The sequence below is a fragment of the Pristiophorus japonicus genome, chromosome 15, assembly GCF_044704955.1.
Source record: "Pristiophorus japonicus isolate sPriJap1 chromosome 15, sPriJap1.hap1, whole genome shotgun sequence".
Classification (NCBI taxonomy): domain Eukaryota; kingdom Metazoa; phylum Chordata; class Chondrichthyes; family Pristiophoridae; genus Pristiophorus; species Pristiophorus japonicus.
In genome coordinates, this window is record NC_091991.1 from 18,208,956 (window position 1) to 18,232,216 (window position 23,261).

Genomic DNA, 23,261 nt, shown 5'->3' on the forward strand with positions numbered 1-23,261 from the left:
TTTGTGGCATTGGTTGCCCTCACGCACCTCGTTGGTCACCGATGAGACCACCTCTGCTATCTCGGTCCATATCTTCTGGTCTACCTTTGGGGTGGACTTCCCACTCTCTCCCTATGTCAAGTCACCCCAGCGTAACTCGACCTCCTGCAGGAGGGAAGCATTTGCCTTGTCCGAGAACCTCCTGGCTCTTTTGCGCCCTCCAATGTGCTCCTCTCCCACCTTACTGCTCTCTCCAGCGTCAGTCTCCATAGTGTGCTGTGATGCCTCCTCCTCGCTCTCCATTATAGACCAAATTTGGTCAAATATGTGGCTGGTAACAGCTACATTTTGTTTGCCTACTTGCTGTGAAGCTCTAAAGTCTCCCTCCTTCCTCCCAAAGCAACCACACCACACCCAGACACGCCTTCAGTCCCTCTGAGCTCCCTCTCTGTCTCCTCTTCTGCGCATGTCATGATGACCTTTGACCTCCAGAATCGCGGGAATCGAGCGTTGCCATGCCGTTGTTACGGACGGCTACCGCCCATTTTATATTGCTCGCGGTAGCGTCCATTTTCAAAAGTGGAAACTAGGTGCTTTGAGAATGGGAGAGAAGCCGGCGATCTGAAAATCCTGTTTTAACGCCCACGCCGGAAATATCGGCCATTTGTTCTTTGCTGGTTATCTTCCCTCATATCCTCTCCTGAAGGCCTTTGCCACTTGCTGGTTATGTGGTGACAGTGGCTGCCTGGTGCCTCACCCGGATGCACATTATTCATATGAGCATCTTCAGCAGGCTATTTAATGGTGGGAAATATCATAACTGATCCTGTTCTGATAACACATCCACTTGTAAACCTTCAGCAGAGGTTCCTGAATAGCAATCAAAAGTAAAAACCCTGGCTGACATCCCCCTCTTGAGCCCAGAGGTCCTGAGGCCAATTGCCGTACCCCTTTCGCCATCTAGCTGAAATTAGCTAGCACAGTACAAACTGGGGATCACCACCTTTGTCTTTCTGGCTCAGCTATTTAATGTACTGGGGAAGCCTTGATTTTGTAACATCTGGATTAATAAATGTAACCCTGAGCCAACTAACCCAAATCAGTACTACAGTAGTGTGTAAGGATATTCTGTGATGGGATGTAGGTACAAACCGGCAGGTATTTGGGTAATTTCTCACCAATTTAAAACTCACCACCAGAATTGTTCACTTCAGCTGTTTATATGAAACATATGGATAGAATCCCATTATTCTGCAGTTAATTACTTTGCCAACAAAAAGTTTATTGCTAACTTAGCACAATAAAAATGTGGATTCCTTTGCATGTTTTAATAATAATAACTTTTATTTATATAGTGCGTTTAATGTAGCAAAACGTCCCAAGGCGCTTCATAACAATTTTACAACATGTTAGATGTTGAGCAATGAGGAAAAGAGAGAAAAAGCGTGAGAAGGAAATGTAAAAAGAGGTTAAAGGCTCGGGTCCGAAGCAGCAGCCAAAATGCTCGTGCAGATAGACACAGGCGAAAAAACTAAAAAAATTCAAATTATATTGCTCATCATCATCATCATCATAAGCAGTCCCTCGGAATCGAGGAAGACTTGCTTCCACTCTTAGCATGAGTTCTTAGGTGGCTGTACAGTCCAAAACAAGAACCACAGTCTCTGTTACAGGTGGGACACCGCTGCCTGCGCTTGATTTCTGCATGCTCTCGGCGACGAGACTCGAGCTCAGCGTCCTCCCGGATGCACTTCTTCCACTTTGGGCGGTCTTTGGCCAGGGACTCCTAGGTGTCAGTGGGGATGTCGCACTTTATCAGGGAGCCTTTGAGGGTGTCCTTGTAACGTTTCTGCTGCCCACCTGATCTGTCCTTACTATACAGTATAAATGCACACGAGGCCCATACTTGAGAGAAGGTCACTCTGTGACCAGTTACCTTTATTACCAAGACCTCAAGTGATGAAGGTGGGTGAAGGTTCCCCTTTTATAACTGTAAGTCCAGGTTAAAAGTGTTTCCCTCAAGTTTGGCCCTTGTGGTCAGTGTTCTCAAGGTGTACAACTTAGGTCAGCTTATACATGGGTTACAATGATAGTTGAATACATGACATCACCTCCCCCCCAAAGTCTTATTGGGATCACAGGTTAAGTCTCTCTGGTGGTTTACACTCCCTTGTAGAGTGCCTGAGTTGGGGCTCCGGTTGTTGGGCGCTGGCCTGAGTGTCTGCTGTTTGTGGTGCCTCAGGCCTGTCCGGACTGCCCACAGTGACTGGGCTCTCCTCCACTTGGTTCCGGTGTTTGGTCATCTGTAGTGGAGTAAACTCTACATCGTGTTCTTCCTCTGCTTCGTCTGTGGGGTTGCTGAACCTCCTTTTAGTTTGATCCACGTGTTTGCGGCAGATTTGTCCATTGGTAAGTTTAACTACCAAAACCCTATTCCCCTCTTTGGCAATCACAGTGCCTGCAAGCCATTTGGGCCCTGCAGCATAATTAAGGACAAAAACAGGGTAATTGACATCAATACATCGCGCCCTCGCATTCCTGTCATGGTAGTCACATTGTGACTGACGCCTGCTCTCAACAATTTCTTTCATAGTAGGGTGTATAAGGGATAACCTGGTTTTGAGCCTCCTTTTCATTAGCAGCTCTGCGGGTGGAACCCGTGTGAGCGAGTGTGGTCAGGACCTATTGGCCAACAGGAAGCGTGATAAGTGGCTTTGTAGGGAACCCCCTTGGATTCTGAGCATCCCCTGTTTGATTATCTGCACTGCTCGTTCTGCCTGGCCATTTGAGGCTGGCTTGAACAGTGCCGTTCTGACATGGTTGATTCCATTGCCTGCCATGAAGTCCTGGAATTCAGTGCTTGTGAAGCATGGGCCATTGTCACTGACCAAGACATCTGGTAGACCATGGGCGGCGAACATTGCCCGTAGACATTCTACCGTGGCAGAGGATGTGCTTGAATTTAAAATGGCAGACTCAATCCATTTGGAGTAGGCGTCTACTACAACCAAAAATATTTTTCCCATGAAAGGACCTGCGTCGTCCACATGGATGCGTGACCATGGCTTGGTGGGCCAGGACCAGGGGCTAAGGCGGGCTTCCCTGGGTGTGTTGCCCAACTGAGCACATGTGTTGCACTCGCGAACACAAAGTTCAAGGTCTGCATCTATCCTTGGCCACCAAACGTGTCACCTGGCAATTGCCTTCATCATGACAATGTCCGGGAGCTCATTGTGAAGTTCTCTAATAAACACCTCTCTGCCCATCTGGGGCATGACTACTCGGTTTTCCCACAGTAGGCAATCGGCTTGAATCGAGAGTTCATCCTTGCGCCCATGAAATGGTTCAAATTCCTCAGGGCATGCCCCATACGTGGCTGTCCAGTCCTCATTCAGGACACATTTCTTAACTAAAGACAGTAGCGGGTCTTTATTTGTCCAGACTTTAATCTGACGGGCTGTCACAGGTGAGCCTTCGCTTTCGAAAGCTTCAACAGCCATGACCATCTCAGCATCATGCTCAGTTGCCCCCTCAGTGGTGGCCAGTGGGAGCCTGCTGAGTGCATCGGCGCAGTTTTCAGTGCCCAGTCTGCGTCGAATTGTGTAGTCATACATGGCTAACGTGAGTGCCACCTCTGTATGCGTGCCGATGCGTTTGCATTTATGGCCTTGTTGTCGGCCAAAAGGGACATTAGGGGTTTGAGATCTGTCTCCAGCTCAAATTTCCTGCCAAACAGGTACTGGTGCATTTTTATTACTGCATATACACATGCTAGCGCTTCCTTTTCTACCATCCCGTAGCCCCTTTCTGCCTGGGACAGACTTCTGGAGGCATAAGCTACCGGCTGTAACTGACCATTGGTATTCACATGCTACAACACACACCCGACCCCATAGGACGACGCATTGCATGTTAAAACAAGTTTCTTACACGGGTCATATATTGTTAACAGTTTGTTGGAGCAGAACAAATTGCGTGCTCTATCAAAAGACCTTTTCAGGCTGTCCCCCCAGACCCAATCGCGACCTTTGCGTAGGAGCACGTGTAGCGGTTCTAACAGCGTGCTCAATTTGGGAAGCAAGTTACCAAAATAGTTCAAGAGCCCCAGGAACGAATGCAGCTCCGTCATGTTACGGGGTCTGGGTGCTCTCTGGATCGTTTCCGTTTTGGATGCAGTAGGTCTGATCCCGTCTGCTGCTACGCTCCTACCCAGGAATTCTACCTCTGGAGCTAAGAAGACGCACTCCGCCTTTTTCAGCCGCAGCCCTACCCGGTCCAGTCTGCGTAGCACCTCCTCCAGGTTGTGGAGGTACTTCAGTATCGCGACCCGTGATGAGGATGTCGTCTTGAAAAACCACCGTCCTTGGAATCGACTTGAGGAGGCTTTACATATTCCGTTGAAAGATCGGCGGCCGAACGATTCCCGAATGGACATCTGTTATACTCAAATAACCTCTTGTGTGTCGTGATGGTGGTCAGCTTCTTCGACTCACTCGACAGCTCCTGGGTCATGTAAGCTGAGGTCAGGTCCAATTTTGAAAAAAGTTTGCCACCGGATAGCGTCGCAAAGAGGTCCTCCGCTCTCGGTAGTGGGTACTGGTCTTGGAGTGACACCCGATTGATGGTGGCCTTGTAATCGTCACATATCCTGACCGACCCATCTGCCTTGAGCACCAGCACGATCGGGCTCGCCCAGTCACTGAATTCAGCTGGTGAGATGATGCCTTCCCTCAGCAGGCAGTCTAATTCGCATCCTATCTTTTCCTGCATCATGTACGGCACCGCACTGGCCTTGTGGTGTACTGGCCTGGCGTCCAGGTTTATGTGAATCACTACCTTGGCCCCCATGAAAGTGCCGATGCCGGGTTGAAATAATGAGTCAAATTTGTCCAGGACCTGTGAGCATGATACTTGCTCCACAGAAGAAATTGCATTGACATCGCCCCATTTCCAGTTCATGACAGCAAGCCAACTCCTCCCCAGTAGTGCGGGACCATCCCCCAGGACAACCCAGAGTGGCAACCTGTTCTCCGAATCTTTGTGGGTCACGACTACCATGGCGCTGCCTAGCACCGGAATGATCTCCTTTATATATGTCCATAACTGTGTGTCAATCGGCAATAATTTTGGCCTCCTGGCCTTGGATACCCACAACCTTTCGAACTGTTTGATACTCATCAGGGACTGTCTGGCCCCCGTGTCTAGCTCATTAATACTGGGATGCCATTGAGGAGCACTTTCATCATTATCCTGGTATATGAACTGTATATGTGCTCCACATGAACTCGCTGAACTTCAGCTTCCAGCGATTTCCCCCGGTATTCATTTGGCCTTGTAGGGCTTACATTGGGCCCGTCCTCCTCGTACATCAACCTGGCTGCAGGCTTCCTGCACATACTTGCCAAGTGACCGCTGATGTTGCAGTTTCTGTAGCTATATTGCTGATACCTGTAAGCTCTGGCTGGGTGTTTGCCTCCACACCTCCAGCATGAGCTGGAGGCCCCGTTGTTGGAAACAAATGGTCCATTACCAGTCGATCATCTCTGACTGTCTCTGTAACTGTCCTTAAGCTCACCATTAGCAGGTGTTGATGGCCCCATTACTGGCCGCATTGTCCATTGCGATGGCATGAATCGCCGTTCAGTTAGCCATTGTCTCTGTTGAATTCCCCCTTTGGGTTCAACTACATGCTGGGGCATGTCCGATTGCCCCTGTCTGCCTAGAGAACAATGTTGACTCCCTGGTCATTTGCCGCATTTGAGCCAATATTTTTGTCATACATCATTTTGGTCTCTTCCTCCCCTGAGATAAATGTCTGGGCTATCAGAGCCGCCGCTTCCAGGGTCAAGTATTTGGTCTCGATCAGTTTCCTGAAAGCCCCAGCGTGCCCGATGCCCTCAATGAAAAGTCTCGCAGCATCTCTGCTCTGCATGCATTTGGGAACTTACATAGGCTCGCCAGTCGCCGGAGATCTGCCACGAAGTCTGAAACGCTTTGCCCTTCTCGCAGCCGGTGTGTGTAAAACCGGTGTCTCGCCGGTTTAAGGTGTTCCCCGATCAATTTGCTGAGCTCTTCGAACGTCTTGTCCGCTGGCTTCTCTGGCGCTAGAAGGTCCTTCATCAGGGAGTACGTTCTGGATCCACAAACCGTCAGGAGATGAGCCCTGCTTTTGTCGGCCGAATCCTGTCCCAACCATTGCTTAGTGACAAAACTTTGCTGAAGTCTTTCAATAAAGTCGTCCCAATCATCACCAACACAGTACCTCTCTTCTGTGCTGCTAGTGGCCATGCTCGCATGGTTTAAATCCCAGTTTCTCGTCGCCAATGATATGTCCTTACTATACTGTCTAAATGCATATGAGGCCCATACTTGAGAGAAGGTCACTCTGTGACCAGTTACCTTTATTACCAAGACCTCAAGTGATGAAGATGGGTGGAGCTTCCCCTTTTATACCTGAAAGTCCAGTTTAGGAGTGTCTCCCACAAGTTCGCCCCTTGTGGTCAGTGTTCTCAAGGTGTACAACTTAGGTCAGCTTATACATGGGTTACAATGATAGTTGAATACATGACACCACCTTTGGCTCGTTTGCCGAGGGTGAGTTCTGAGTAGAGCACTTGCTTTGGGAGTCACGTCTCTGGCATGCAAACTATGTGGCCTGCCAGCAGAGCTGATCAAGTGTGGTCAGTGCTTCAATGCTAGGGATGTTGGCATGGACGAGGACACTAATGTTGATGCATCTGTCCTCCCAGGGGATTTGTAGGATCTTGCGGAGACATCGTTGGTGGTATTTCTCCAGCGACTTGAGTGTCTACTGTCCATGGTCCATGTCTCTGAGCCATACAGGAGGGCAGTTATTACTACAACCCTGTAGACCATGAACTTGGTGACAGTTTTGAGGGCCTGGTCTTCAAACACTCTTTTCCTCAGGCAGCCGAAAGCTGCACTGGCGCACTGGAGGCGGTGTTGGATCCCATTGTCAATGCCTGCTCTTATTGATAGGAGGCTCCTGAGATAAGGGAAGTGGTCCACGTTGTCCAAGGCCGCGCCGTGGATCTTGATGTCTGGGGGGGGACATGCGGCGAGGAGGACAGGCTGGTGGAGGACCTTTGTCTTACTGATGTTTAGCGTAAAGCCATGCTTTCATACGCCTCAGTAAATACGTCGACTATGTCCTGGAGTTCAGCCTCTATGTGTGCACAGACAAAGGTGTTGTCCGTGTACTGTAGCTCGACGACAGAGGTTGGGGTAGTCTTGGACCTGGACTGGAGACGGCGCAGGTTGAACAGCTTCCAACTCGTTCTGTAGTTTAGTTCCACTCCAGCGGGGAGCTTGTCAACTTTGAGATGGAGCATGGCAGCGAGGAAGATTGAAAAGAGGGTTGGGGCAATGAAGCAGAAGTGGATTGGGTCTGTGATGGAAGATAAAAACAACAAGGCTATGGGAGCGGATGGAATCCCTGCTGAGGCACTGAAGTATGGCGGAGAGGCACTGTTGGCGCGAATACATGACCTCATCTCTCTCATCTGGAAGGAGGAGAGCATGCCGGGAGATGTTAGAGATGCTGTGATCGTGACCATCTTTAAAAAAGGGGACAAGTCCAACTGTGGCAACTGCAGAGGAATCTCCCTGCTATCAGCCACTGGGAAAGTCGTTGCTAGAGTCCTCCTCAACCGTCTTCTCCCCATGGCCAAGGAGCTCCTCCCAAGTCGCAGAGTGGATTTCGGCGCCTCCGGGACACAATGGACATGATTTTTGCAGCGCGACAGCTGCAGGAAAAATGCAGGGAACAGCGCCAGCCCTTAGACATGGCCGTCTTCGATCTTGTCAACTGCGAGGATCTATGGAGTGTCCTCCTCCATTTTGGATGCCCCCAAAAGTACGTCACCATCTCCGCCTGCTCCACGATGACATGCAGGCCGTGATCCTTACCAAGGATCCATCACAGACCCAATCCACAATATAAATAATACAATAAGCAGTATACAATAGTAAAATCAGCATAATAAAGATTAATTATAATTAAACAAAATTAAATAATATATTCCATAATTATAAATTAAATTAAAATTAGAAAATCAGCAATTGAAGCAAATTAAATCAATTATTAGCTATCTTTAAAATTCATTCCGTGTCCAGTGATTCAATTAATCTGGAAGAACCAATCACTGTCCTCCATCCTTATGATGTCTTAATGTTATTATTTTTTATTTCTCATTTTGTCCTCTTGATGGGACCTGTATAAGCTCCAGGCTCGAGCTGCCTCATTGTCAGGGAGACGCTGATGTTTAAATCTCCCTCCAGCTGCTCCAGGCTCAAGCTGCCTCCGTTGTCAGAGAGATAGGAACATAGAAATAGAAACTTCGAAATCCACAGATGGAGGCTATTTCGGCCCATCGTGTCCGTGCCGGCCGACAAAGAGTCACACGGCCCTCGGTCAGCAGTCCTGAAGGTTACATATAAACCTATGAACGATGGCGGAAAGGTAAAGAGCACCCAGTCCAACCAGTCTGCCCCACACAACTGCGACACCCCTTGCACCAAGACATTCTACACTCCACCCCAACGAGCCATGTGATCTCCTGGGAGAGGCAAAAACCAGATTAAAAACCCAGGCCAATTGGGAAAAATATGGGGAAATTCCTCTACGACCCATCCAGACGATCGAAAATAGTCCAGGAGATCACCTTGGCCATATTCGATTCCCTGCAGTACTTACTATCGTATCTGTGCCAACCAACAAGAGTCTATCCAGCTCTAGGTCCGTAACCTTGCAGGTTATGGCACTTTAAGGGCCCATCCAAGCACCTTTTAAATGTGGTGAGGGTGTCTGCATCCACCACCCTTCCCGGCAGTGAGTTCCAGGCCCCCACAACCCTCTGCGGGAAAAGCCCCCCCTCAAATCCCCTTTGAACCTTCCACCAACCACCCTAAAACTATGCTCCCTCTTAATTGACTCCTCCACCAAGGGAAATAGGCCCTTGCTATACACTATATCCAGGCCCCTCAAAATTTTCTACACCTTAATGAGGTCTCCTCTCAACTTCCTCTTCCAATGAGAACAAACCCAGCCTATCCAATCTGTCGTCATAGCTAAGATTCTCCATTTCAGGCAACATCCTAGTAAATCTCCTTTGCAGCCTCTCTAGTGCAATCACGTCTTTCCTATGATACAGCGACCAGAATTGCACGCAGTACTCCAGCTATGGCCTAACCAGAGTATTATACAATTTAAGCATAACCTCCCTGCTCTTGTACTCGATGCCTTGGCCAATAAAGGCAAGCTTTCCGTATGCCTTCTTAACCACCTTATTCACCTGGCCTGCTATGTTCAAGGATCTGTGGACAAGCACTCCAACATCCCCTTGTTCATCTACACTATTAAGTGGCCTACCGCTTAATGTGAATACCCTTTCCTTATTAGCCCTCCAAAAGTGCATTACCTCACCGTTCTCCGAATTAAATTCCATTTGCCATTGCTCTACCCACCTGACCAGTAGATTGATATTCTCCTGCAGTCCATGACTTTCCTCCTCATTATCAACCACACGGCCAATTTTAGTGTCATCTGCAAACTTCTTAATCATACTCCCTATATTCAAATCTAGATCATTGATTTTTACCACTAAAAGCAAGGGACCCAGTACTGAGCCCTGTGGAATCCCACTGGAAACATTCTTCCAGTCACAAAAACATCCATCAACCATTATCCTTTGATGATGTTTAAATCTCCCTCCAGCTGCTCCAAGCTCGTGTTGCCTCCGTTGCCAGGGAGACGCTGATGTTTAAATCTCCCTCCAGCTGCTCCAGGCTCGCGCTGCCTCTGTTGTCAGGGAGTCTTATTCTTTTTTTTTAAAACACTTGTTTTATTCCAAGTGTGGCTGTCTTTAAGTGGTTTACATTTGAAAAAGTTATTCTGGCGCTTATCCTTTTTGATCAGTGAAAAAGCCTAGAGCAATTGAAAATGTTTACAGTTGGATCTGGATATTTCTACCTCCATTTCCTTATGATACAGTTATGGCACTGCTGATATAAACAGCCATCAAAGAATGAAACAATAGATTTGTCAAAACGTGGGAGAGTATTTTGGTCAAGAGACAGTGAAACTGCAGAGAATTTTAATCAATTCTGTAGACAGTGTTTGATGAAATCAGGAGGATTTCCCCACATCTAAGTATATTTTCTCATCAATAAACAGAGGCATTAAAATGTGAAGTGCATTTATATTAAGTAAATATTTCATTAGCTATCATATTTATACACTTATTCAATACAGCATTGATATCTTAAAAATTAGCATTGAATCATGTTACTTGAGTTACACAACGCTGATGTGAAAGTGGTTCATTAGTTTCGACATTTCCGAATCCTGCATGGTGACTAATGTAGGAATCACAACAACAATGGCAGCTAGTTTGATTAGGTAACAACACTGGCCATTTTATACTGTGAGATCAAAAAAACCCATGTGATTATGAGGGTGAAATTGATCTTTGCCAGTAGAGTGACACAAGCTCATAGTCAGTTGGCAACCCATTTTACACAGCCCCCCCCCTCCCCCCGTTTTCTTTTTCATTTAAGTTAAAATTGAGCATGGGCTGCCGGTTCGCTATGAGCCTAATTCTTGCTACTGGCAAAGACCAATTTCACGGCCTATGTTTTACATTGCCTAGAGCCATTGAGAACTTTAAGTTTGTGTGAGAGGAAGTGTGAAATTAATGAAGATGTTATTAATCAATGATTTTTACGCAGATTTTTAATATGTGAAAGCTTAGATTGCCTCGATGTGAGTGGAGTCTACAGTCAATTCGATAGAATCCATAAAAAGTTTGATCCTGCAGAATTTCACTCATCCTGATCATGGCTTTCTTTTAAATGAGCAAATAATAAAACTGAAGGCTTGAAAGATATTTCAGAAAAATGTATTGGTAGAGTTCGAGTGATAATGGGTATTTGCTGGCACAGAAAATAAAGAAATCATCAGCCAGATAGAGAGAGAGATGAAAAGAAGAGACTTGAGAATGCAAGAGTTAGTAAATAAAAAGGTAAATTTGCTAGAATTCTTTGAGGATGTAACATGGATAAAGGGGAACCAGTGAATGTGGTTATTTGGACTTTCAGAAGGCATTTGACAAGGTGCTACATAAAAGGTTACTGCACAAGATAAAAGTTCATGGGGTTGGGGGTAGTATATTAGCATGGATAGAGGATTGGCTAATGAACAAAAAACAGAGAGTAGGGATAAATGGTTCATTCCCAGGTTGGCAATCAGTAACCAGTGGGGTGCCGCAGGGATCAGTGCTGGGACCCCCACTATTTATTAACAACTTGGAGGAAGAGAATGAGTGTAATGTAGCCAAGTTTGCCGACGATACAAAGATGGGAGGTAAAGCAATGTGTGAGGAGAACACAAAAAATCTGCAAAAGGACATAGACAGGCTAAGTGAGTGGGCAAAAATTTGGCAGGTGGAGTATAATGTGGGAAAGTGTGAGGTCATGTACTTTGGCAGAAAAAAAATCAAAGAGCAAGTTATTATTTAAATGGAGAAAGATTGCAAACTGCTGCAGGACCTGGGGGTACTTGTGCATGAAACACAAAAGGTCAGTATGCAGGTACAGCAGGTGATCAGGAAGGGCAATGGAATCTTGGCCTTTATTGCAAAGGGGAAGTATAAAAGCAGGGAAGTTTTACTACAGTTATACAGGGTATTGCTGAGGCCACACCTGGAATACTGCGTGCAGTTTTGGTTTCCATATTTACGAAAGGATATTCTTGCTTTGGAGGCAGTTCAGAGAAGGGTTCACAAGGTTGAGTCCAAAGATGAGGGGGTTGACTTATGAGGAAAGGTTGAGTAGGTTCGGCCTCTACTCATTGGAATTCAGAAGAATAAGATTATGGGCCCAAGTTTCCACATGATTCGCGCCTAATTTTTAGGAGCAACTGGTGGAGAACGGACTATTTTAGAAATCGCAATTCTCCACATTTTTTTTTCTGCAGTTCTAGTCAGGTAGAACAGTTCTAGTTTAGAACAGAATTTTTTCTTCAAAAGGGGGCGTGTCCGGCCACTGACGCCTGATTTGAAAGTTTTCACAGTGAAAATGTACTCCAAACTAAAGTAGAATGGAGCCAGTGAAGATTTTTATAGAACTGAAAAAACCTGTTCTATACATTAAAAAACCAGGCGCAGGTTATAAATTAGGCGTCCAGAACGAGGTGGGGGGGAAGGGAACACATTAAATTCGACAATAAATCTTTATTTATACCTACAAATATTATACAAATAAATCCAACCTGAATAAACATTTATAAGCCAAGAAAAGATTAAATAAACCATCTTCCTACCTGTGTGAAAGTGCTTCAGCCAGGGAGAATTCTGCAGCCGTTCGTGCCGCTGAGCGGGAGGGGGAGAGAGGGGGGGGAGGGAGGGAGGGAGAGGGGGGGGAGGGAGGGAGGGAGAGAGAGGGGGGGGGGAGGGAGGGAGAGAGAGGGGGGGGAGGGAGGGAGAGAGGAGGGAGGGGGGGGAGGGAGGGAGAGAGGAGGGAGGGGGGGGAGGGAGGAAGAGAGAGGGGGAGGGAGGGAGAGAGAGAGAGAGAGGGGGAGGGAGGGAGAGAGAGAGAGAGAGGGGGAGGGAGGGAGGGAGAGAGGGGGAGGGAGGGAGGGAGAGAGAGAGAGGGGGAGGGAGGGAGGGAGGGAGAGAGAGAGAGGGGGAGGGAGAGAGAGAGAGAGAGGGGGAGGGAGAGAGAGAGAGAGAGGGGGAGGGAGGGAGAGAGAGAGAGGGGGAGGGAGGGAGAGAGAGAGAGGGGGAGGGAGGGAGAGAGAGAGAGAGGGGGAGGGAGAGAGAGAGGGAGGGAGAGAGAGAGAGAGAGAGAGGGAGAGAGAGAGGGAGGGAGAGAGAGAGAGGGGGAGGGAGAGAGAGAGAGGGGGAGGGAGAGAGAGAGAGGGGGAGGGAGAGAGAGAGAGGGGGAGGGAGAGAGAGAGAGAGGGGGAGGGAGAGAGAGAGAGGGGGAGGGAGGGAGAGAGAGAGAGGGGGAGGGAGGGAGAGAGAGAGGGAGGGAGGGAGAGAGAGGGGGAGGGAGAGAGAGGGGGAGGGAGGGAGGGCGAGAGAGAGAGAGGGGGAGGGAGGGAGGGAGAGAGAGAGAGGGGGAGGGAGGGAGAGAGAGAGAGGGGGAGGGAGAGAGAGGGGGAGGGAGAGAGAGGGGGAGGGAGGGAGGGAGAGAGAGGGGGAGGGAGGGAGAGGGAGGGAGAGAGAGAGAGGGGGAGGGAGGGAGGGAGAGAGGGGGAGGGAGGGAGAGAGAGAGAGAGGGGGAAGGAGAGAGAGAGCGGGAGGGGAGGGAGAGAGAGAGAGAGCGGGAGGGAAGGGGGAGAGAGGGGGGGGTCGGGTCGGGGAACAGGAGCGCGGGTTGGGTCGGGTCAGTCGGGGGGGGCGGGGGGGAGCGGGTCTCGGGTCTCGAGTCGGGGCGGGGGGGGGAGCGGGTCTCGGGTCGGGGCTGGGGAGTGGGGGGGAGCGGGTGTCGGGTCAGGGCTGGGGTGGGGGAGCGGGTGTCGGGTCTCGGGTCGGGGCGGCGGGGGGAGCGGCTCTCGGGTCGGGGCGGGGGGTGGAGCGGGTGTCGGGTCGGGGCGGCGGGGGGAGCGGCTCTCGGGTCGGGGCGGGGGGTGGAGCGGGTGTTGGGTCTCGGGGCGGGGTGGGGGAAGCAGGAGCTGGCCGTGGGAGGAGCCTCATTCACGCAGCCCCAGTGAGTCCATTCAGCCAGGGCTAGGGGCTGCATGCTTCGGGCCCCTCCCACACAGTTCGGCGCCTGGAGCTACTGCATTTGCGTGCCGACTGTAGCGCCCATGTGCAGAGGTCCCGGCACTGTTTTCAGCGCCGGGACCTGGCACCGCCCCCCCCACAGCTCATGCTGGCTGCGCCGAGGGCCAGAGGACCTGTAAGTAGGTGGAGAATACCGAGGATTTTTTTAGGCGCCGTCTTAGGCGCAGAAAACGGGCGCCCAGCTCGGAGGGGCGCCCGTTTTTTTTCTTGTGGAAACTTGGGCCCTATGAGGTGGCTTGACAAGGTGGCTGCAGAGAGGATGTTTTCACTGATGGGGGAGACTAGAACTCGAGGGCATAATCTTGGAATAAGGGGCCGCCCATTTAAAACTGAGATATGGAGAAATTTCTTCTCTGAGGGTTGTAGATCTGTGGAATTCACTGCCTCAGAGAGCTGTGGAAGCTGGGACATTGAATAAATTTAAGACAGAAATAGACAGTTTCTTAAACGATAATGGAATAAGAGGTTATGGAGACCGGGCAGGGAAGTGGACCCGAGTCCATGATTGCATCAGCCATGATCGTATTAAATGGCGGAGCAGGCTTGAGGGGCCGTATGGCCTACTTCTGTTCCTATTTCTTATGTTCTTATGTTCTTATCATTGCTGGTACAGCAAAACAAAGACTGGCATTAAAATGGGGAAAGAGAGGAGATAAAGTTGTGTACAAAAGAATATAAGAACATAAGAAATAGGAACAGGAGTAGGCCATATGGCCTCTCGAGCCTGCTCCGCCATTCAATAAGATCATGGCTGATCTGTTCATGTATTCAGCTCCACTTCCCCGCCCGCTCCCCATAACCCCTTATCCCCTTATCGTTTAAGAAACTATCTATTTCTGTCTTAAATTTATTCAATGTCCCAGCCTCCACCGTTCTGAGTCAGCGAATTTCACAGATTTACAACCCTCTGAGAGAAGAAATTTCTCCTCATCTCTGTTTTAAATGGGCGGCCCCTTATTCTAAGATCATGCCCTCTAGTTCTAGTCTCCCCCATCAGTGGAAACATCCTCTCTGCATCCACCTTGTCAAGCCCCATCATAATCTTATACGTTTAGATAAGATCACCTCTCATTCTTCTGAATTCCAATGAGTGGAGGCCCAACCTACTCAACCTTTCCTCATATGTCAACCCCCTAGTGGAAGCTAGTGGAACTCCTGTGGTTTTTCCTACATGAGGTCAGAACAAAGAAGATTTCCTTCAGAGTGCATCAGTGATGCTGTGAGGATAGTTGTAGGGATTTGCAGCTTCTGGATCTCATGAAATTCCATCTAGTGATAGATGCAGCTGCACATAATTGTATGTCACAGAATGGCGATTTCCAAATAAATAGGTAGCAAATTTAATATATTATCAATCGAACTCAGTGGCTTTAGAAAAAAGGTTGTCAAGGCCAAGTCCAGTATTCAGGTCATGCAGCTTAGAAGGCGGTGACATAACTGTGCTTTGGTGGATGAGTTGAATCAAGGGAGGGTGAGAAGGGAGTTGCTTCCAGGTGAGGAGCTTGAAGAGGCAGGTGGCGTTTCTCAGTGAATGAGGAGGAAATATGCTTTTCATTGAATGAGCGTGAGTTATTGCCACAGGAGCAGGAAAAGACCCAGATTTTGGGAGGGGCAAGCTTCAGCACGACGATTTGTTTTCGTGGGGAAAAGCGGAAGGCTAAGTTTGTGCTCAGTGATTGGGGGAGGGAAAGTCTGATTTGTCCTCAATGGAATGGCAGGGGAGGATAATTTTGGTCTCTGTGGGAGGAAAGCTGAGCTTTTCTTTGTGTGCAGGGTGCGGCGGGGTGCAGGGGCGGGCAGGGTCGACTTTGCTCTCCAGTGGGGATGTGGTCAAAGACTCAGCTTGTTCTCACTAGAGGTAGCTGGACCTCTTTGCCCTCAGGAGGTGCTAGAGAATGCTGAATTTGCCTGCAGTGGGGTTGAATTTCTGTTGAGTTGGGGGTTTGCTGTGCAGATTTCTCTCCAGTGAAGGGGATTGGTGGCAGCATTTCTGTCAAGTGTGAAGGAGAGGTTAATTTATGTTTTCTGCTCAGTGCAATGTGGTGCGATGACCTGATTTAAGTTCATGAGGGCAGAGGGCTTGGTCACAATTTCAGCTGAGTGGGGTAGGGGGAAGGTTGCATGTTTTCAGTTGGGATGAGGGGAAGGTTACCCCGATAATGCCGTGTGTGCGTGTACGTGCAAACTCACAGGGTACCTCTTCCTCGCCACAAATTGACGATTTACACACGAATAATGGCGTTCGCATAAACTCGCCATTATGTTGCCAGCAAATTCTGGTCCAATAGAATGATAGTTATTACCTGTTGTGCAACATCCCATAATTAACTTTTGTATGTAAACTGCACTTACATAATAGTAGAGAAAATGTGATGGGGAAGATACATTTACATTCTTTAAATATAGGGTATGATTATAACAATACAATTGATAAGATTCTTAACCAAAGCATTAGTGATGAAAGCTGGATTGTATGTTATAGGTGTTCAAAAAATGTATTGATTCAATCAGGTTCTGAGAGCCATGCCAGTCCCCTGCCTTGGCTCAATTTATGACATTTTATGGCTTGCACAGCATTGATGAATTGATTGTTATTTCCAATTTGTTTCTTTTGTTTGCTACTGGTCTAAACCCAGTGGAATGGAAAATGAGGGGAGCATTGAAATTCACCAGTTCCTTACATATTTGTTAAAATAAATCAGAACTGTTCCTATGGAGTAACTGTAGTGATGTTGTCCAACACTGAATCTAGTGCACCTAATACTGTGAGCACCTGAGTCACCAATGGTATACAATGAGCACTGTTTGTCAGATCATCCAAAGATCTATCTGCAGTTTCTATAGGGTCCAGGATTTAGGATCACTGGATTTTTTAAAACCCCATCAAAAGCTTTCAATGCTCAATTTTATATTTGAAAACAACTAGGTTTTAACTTATTCGTTATAATACTGGCATTTTGTTTTTATCATTTGACAGATTGTGTTTCTGAAATAGGTTAACCCACTGGTTTTGAATTTGATTATATACATAGTTGAAATAATTAATTTGGGCTGAGATTTATAACTTCATCTTTATTTTAGATGTAACTCAAATGGTCAAATCTAAATGTTTGAGCCTTTTGAGGATCCAGACTTAAGCTTCGGAACCAAACCAAGTGGCAAACTGACTGATAAATCCATTGTATGTTCTTCTATCATACCTGTTGCAGGATACAGGAAAGCTATTTTGTCAAAGGGAATTCTCTGTATACTAAAACCCTTTTTATTGAATATAGGTTACAACGGTCACGCTTCAAGATTTGCCAGGTTGCAACCTGTCCACACTTTCACAATGTCTGAGACTTAAGTCACTAACGCTCCGAAACTGTGGACTAGAGGCATTAGAGGGTGTCAATAATTGTAAAGGTTTAAAGTACATTGATGTGCAGGTAAAAAAAATCATTTGCTTCAGAATAATTATTAGTTAATATCTTGTGTAATTGTGCATTGTTCTTGCTCAAAGTACCCAGACATTTTAGTCTTTTATCAAGTATGTTTGTTTCGACAGTATCTTACACACCTGTGTCACACTTTCAACTGATTGGCTTCAACTTTACATTGATAAAACAGCAATAAAGCACCATTGAGAATTTTTTTTAAATAAAGAAAGTCAGTTATTTCTTGCTGGTTTCTGCTGACCTTGATAACTTGTATCAGGACACTGATGGGCCATTCCCTTCTAATGAGTCTTGAGAGTGACCTATTTAGTGCTTCACTTTAAAAAATAAAAAAATTAACAGCCAAGCATCCCTCAGCAATTAGCCTCTAATATACCTTAGGATGTGCCCATTTAGAAAACATTCTTATAGGTTGTACTCTTTGGGCCCGAGTTTGGTCGACTTACCGCCGGCTGGGCGGTCTCGATGTTTTCTGGGCGCTCTCCCCTCTGAGCGAGTTTGGTCAGGGCCTCATGCCGGCGGGGCGAGACGATCGCCGGGGACCGTCCGCTTGCGTGCGCCGGCGTGCATCGCCCACAAGAGTCCTCCCGCCCGCTGAGTTGCCAGTTTGGTCCGAGCGGTCCTCCGCTCTAGCAGCAGAAGAGACTGCCGCGTGGAGGCAGGTCTTAACTGGACGGTAAGTATGAAGACCTGCAAAAAAAGGTTTGTGCACTTTTCTTTATTTATTTTGCAGGGATTTAGGTCGATGGGGTCCTCTGAAGGATTACTGGTAGTTTTTTTTTATTGTCTTGAAAAAATGTTTATTTCGGCGCTCTCCCCTCCCTGGGCCTGACTCTATCCTCGGCGGTACTTTGCCGAGGATCGCATTTGCTGCTCAGAATGAGACCTACTGCCCGCTGCCACCCAAAATCGGTGTGCAAGGCCCATTTTTGCCGCCAGGTGGTTTTTCCCACATTTTTCCACGAAACCCCCACCCAAAGTACTGTCAGAATCTTAATGGTCCTTTGCACGGTACTTGGGTGTAACTTGGGTTTCACCAAACTCGGGCCCTTTAACCTTAAAGGGACAGGTCATGCTAGACATTGTTCCCTCTTGGCAATAGACAGCTTTCCCAAGGTAGTCGCTTCACGATTAGGAACGGGCTATCAAGATGTAAACTGTCTCCTTGTTATATAATACGTTGTGAATTATATGATATCGTAATAAAACAGTTTATCTTCTGTGAGCAATACAACAGGATATATGCTATTTCACAATGAAATCTTACACTTTAATTGCAATTTCAAATATATCCATCAAATGCTAATCACAAATAGTTTTGGAAATAATTCTCAAAAATGACCATAATTTTATATCCTTGGTTACAATAAATAAAGATAATTTTTTGTTTTCTAAGCACCAGTGCAATTATTATGCTGCCTGTATTATACATTGCACTTTGAAATAATAATAGCAACAATAACTTGCATTTATGTAGCGCTTTTAATGTGATAAAACATCCCAAGGTGCTTCACAGGAGCGCTATCAACGCGTCCTGCTCTTAGCCCCACTGTAATAGGCAGATGCTGATTGAAAGCCAGGAACCTCATGACAAGAGAGTGGGGCAGTGGAAATCATTTGAGGAGTGTTCACCAGTGCAATTATTATGTCCTGTTATCTGCCAGGTAAGACTGATGGTGCTGTGGCCTGAGAACAGTTCTGTCAGCTGCATGACTTGTGTGGTCTGGGACGAATTAGTATACTTAAGACAGCATTAAATTTTTTTCAGAGCAAAAACCTCCTAACATGATTTAGATTTGAAATATTTGGCCACTGGAATGTCAAAACTTTCTTTGGCAGCCCACAGCAGTTAGGCATATGCTGTTAATAACATCGCTTGCCAATCTCCATCTACATAAATAGTACACTGATACTGAGTGCCAGGATCTCCATGTGGTAAAAGCCATGAAGTGTGTCAATGCATTTTAACCGTGTGAAAATTGAAGGAGGCATTCACTCTTAGTCAGAATCATACTCCTGAGGATAATTTTCTGACTCAGTTTCTGAAAGTCTCTGTTTCTGTGTTCTTGCTTCTGTTTGCCTATTACTCTCGCTGTGTGCCTCTCATATTATTTCTGTATGTCTGCTACTTTATTTGCCTCTCACACATTTTCTTTCCCTTTCTCTCTGTACATATTGCACACTCTCATTTTACTCTCACTTTCTCATGGAGGAAGAGACAGGCCTCATACAAAAGCAAAATACTGCAGATACTGGAATCTGAAATAAAAACAGAAAATGCTGGAAATCTCAGCAGGTCAGGCAGCATCTGTGGAAAGAAACAGAGTTAACGTTTCGGGTCTGTGACCCTTCGTCAGAACTGGAAAAGTTCGAGATGTAATGAGTTTTTGAGGACGTGCAGGGGCACTGAAAGGGGGAGGGGAAGAAAGAACAAAAGGGAAGGTCTGTGATAGGGTGGAAGCAGAAGAGATTGAAGAGACAAAAGGGATGATGGTAATGGCACAAGTTAGGAAACAAAAGATGAGTCTAAATGGGGTGTGAATGGTGGAATCATCACCAGCTGCCATAGGCAAGAGGAAAAAAAAGGGGGTGGCATTTGCAAAACAAAAAGGAGGAAAGGGAAAAAAAAATATGGGCAGAGATTATGGTCTGAAATTGTTGAACTTGATGTTGTGCCCAGAAGGCTGTAAAGTGCCTTAATGAAAGATGAGGTGCTGGTCCTTGAGCTTGTGTTGAGCTTTATTGGAACATTGTAGGAGGCCGAGGACGGAGAGGTCAAAGTGGGAGTGGAGCGAAGAATTAAAGTGACAGGCGACCAGAAGCTCAGGGTCACGTTTAGATACAGGCCTCCACTGTTCAGGAATGATCTTGTCTCCTGCAAGCAGAGCGGTGGGTATATATTGTTTGCTTTGTGTGACATAATGAATGGAGGGACATAATGAGTTGGGGGTGGGTGCTTGCATGGGTTGGGAGGAAGGATTTTGGGCTGAGTTAAGAGAAACAAGGATAAGTGCTGGGAACAGAGCGGTAAGGATCGACATGGGAGGGAGTGGGGAAGTGGATGATAGTTGTGACAAATCACGGGCCAACAGGACAGGATGGGAAAAATCTATTTATAGAGATCAATAAATTGTTTCAATATTAGGCAGGTAAAGGGATCCCAGGTGCTGGGGATGGGCTCCACTTAAACCGTGTTGAAACCAGTGTCCTGGTGAATCAAATAACTAGGGCAGTAGACAGGGTTTTAAACTAATGAAGGGGATGGGAGGATTCAGGAAAGAGTAAATTTAAAAGCAGCAAGATAAATGTCAAGCTCCAGAGCAGAGCAGAGTTTTGGATAAAAATGAGTAGAGTGGGTCAGGAAGGGATAGAGAGAGGAACAAAGGTAACAGGGCTTTAGTGACTTAGGTGGCATCAGGGAAAAATAGAAAAACGCCAAAGTATTCACCACAAAATAGATGAATTAATAACGAAGATAAAAGTTAATAGGTTTGATCTAATAGCCATTTCGGAAGTAACCAAGGTTGGGAACTAAATATTGCAGGATACTTAACGTTTAGAAGAGATCGGCAAAATGGAAAAAGAGCTGGGGTAGCCCTGATAAAAAGGGATAGCATAAAGACACTAGAGAGAAAGGATCTTAGCTTTGAGAACCAAGAAGTAGAATGAGTTTGGTGGAAAGAAACCCAAGGGGCAGAAAACATTGCTTGGAGTTGTTTACAGGTCGCCAAACAGTAGTTGTAATGTAGAGCAAAGTATAAATCAGGAAATTTGAGGCACATGTAACAAGGGTAATACGGTAATCATGGGGGACTTTAATCTACATATAGACTGGTAAAACCAAATTTGCAATAATAATGTGGAGGACAAATTCATGGAATGCATACAAGTTAGTTTTCTGAACGTCTAGTCGATGACCCTTCGCAAGAAGGATCTGACGAAGGTTCATCGACCTGAAACGTTAACTCTGTTTCTCTCTGTTTCTCTCTCTCTCTCTCTCCACAGATGCTGCCTGACCTGCTGAGCATTTCCAGCATTTTCTTTTTTTTTAATAACAATGCATCATCTACCCCACTAAAAGTAACATTTGAAATTTAATAATAAAAATTGCAATAATTAAAAAATATATATACTTAGTGAATCATCAAAACAAAAAGGTGAAGGACGTGGATCTATTAATTTGCAATTTTGACTGATTGAACAATCTTTTTTCATCCACATAGGAAAATAACATCCAGAATATCCACTGCCTTGAGTTAGAAGATCTGTGTATTCTTCTGCTCAGTCACAATCAGATAACCTCGATGCATGGCCTGGAGAACTGCAGCAACCTGCGAGTCCTTGAATTATCATATAATAGCATCACTCGGATAGGTGGGCAATTTGTGGCTGCTATTCTTCCATTTTACTTGTAGTGTGCTGTCACTTTATCTTGAAGTACCCGTGGTTAATGATGTGTAGTACAAATGAAACCTCAATGCATATACAGGATTTTTTGGAACACAATTAGAGTTCTTCCAGTTTAGTCGCTCAGTGTACTTACTATTTCCAGGTATCGCCTGTAACTTGTTTCAGATTTTTTCTGAATAAGAGAAAATACTTAACAATAATACCTGATATTAATGTGAACATTAAAAGCCAGGTAAACATATTTTTGAGCAAGACCCCATTTTCCTTCCAGCTAATGCTGTTACAGGCCTTGCCTCGCATTCCTTCTCACAAATCTACAAAAACCCGATTTCATTCTCTGCACTAACAGTGCCTATGAGAAGGGCTTCAAAAGATGTGAGTATTGTATGCAATGTGTAAGCCTGGGGCAAAGTATACTAATGCTAACAGACAGAATAGGTGAGCTTTTCAGATCCAGTGCACTTTATGGATTAGTTGATCATTGTTCTCTTCACCACTGTCTCCCTACCCAGTATTTTATTCCACCTTTCCTTTGCAAGTGTTTTTACACAAACTTCTTCAGGTAGCGATTAGGACAGGGTGGTCCAAAATGTGAATTTTCTGCTAGCCTCCAGGAGTGCTGAGTTCAGTTGAGGGGAGTGTACCTGTAATGGTGGAATGTAAGTCCTTTTCTACTTCTATGAGGTGAGAGCCATTCCTATTACGAAGTGTTATACCCAATGGCATAAGCAAACACTTGCGAAAATCAACTATTGAACATAAATTGGAATGTTTGTCAGTTCTCAGATTTTTGCTGTTTTGGCTAAATCCATTTGCTACACTGATTGATTGATTTATTCCTATTTTTATTCATGATTTTCTAGGTGGTCTGGAATCTCTTAAGAAACTTCAGAGGCTGGTTGTGGATCATAATCAGTTGATAAGCACTAAAGGTTTAAGTGAAACTCCTACCCTTCTCTATCTTGATTGCTCCTTTAACTATCTCAACAGCATAGAAGGCATTGATAACTGTGGGCTTCTTCAAAGTCTGAAGTTACAAAGCAACAGCCTTTCTGAGGTAAAGTAGCAAAAAATGCAGTTGATGGTTTAAAAAAAAGTAAAATCAACCCGTTTTAAAGTAAGGTGTAATAAACCACAACTTGCAGCATTGTATCTTTTATGAACCAGAACTGGGTGACTTACAGAGAATGAATGATGGATAGTTAGGAATGACCACAAGTAATGCGATAAAATGATTTGAATGTTGCTATAAACTGCAAAAGCAAAGCTCAAGTGATATATTACTGTCATCTGAGCCCTGAGATGAGATTATTGGCTTGAAATCACTCCAGGGAATACATTTAATAACATATATTTGTCATTTAATTTAATATTTTCATTCAATCCTAACCTGAGTTGTGCTGGAAATATGAGTGCCAACTGCCAGGGTCCTTCATATTTCCGTGTAATGGCATCTGCAATGTAGGATTAATCATGAGAAAACTCTTCAAATTTGTTGAGAAATGATTTAATTGATTTCTGTAAAACATTTCTGTCCAGTGAATATATTGTATTTCTGGTCAGTTAATATATTGACCCATAATTACTGTCAAAATAAATATGAGACTAATGGCACTCATTGTTATTT

The 23,261-nt window shown here is 45.9% G+C and overlaps 1 protein-coding gene across 3 annotated transcripts in view; it reads left to right on the top strand.

Moving 5' to 3' along the window:
• The window catches only part of lrriq1 (leucine-rich repeats and IQ motif containing 1), a 218,750-nt gene that overhangs the window by 52,153 nt on the left and 143,336 nt on the right, over positions 1-23,261 (top strand). For all 3 annotated transcript variants that reach the window (XM_070900197.1, XM_070900198.1, XM_070900199.1), the window contains 3 exons: positions 17,063-17,215; positions 21,448-21,598; positions 22,498-22,691. In XM_070900197.1, the coding sequence (XP_070756298.1) occupies positions 17,063-17,215; positions 21,448-21,598; positions 22,498-22,691 (498 nt within the window). The remainder of the gene's footprint in view (positions 1-17,062; positions 17,216-21,447; positions 21,599-22,497; positions 22,692-23,261) is intronic.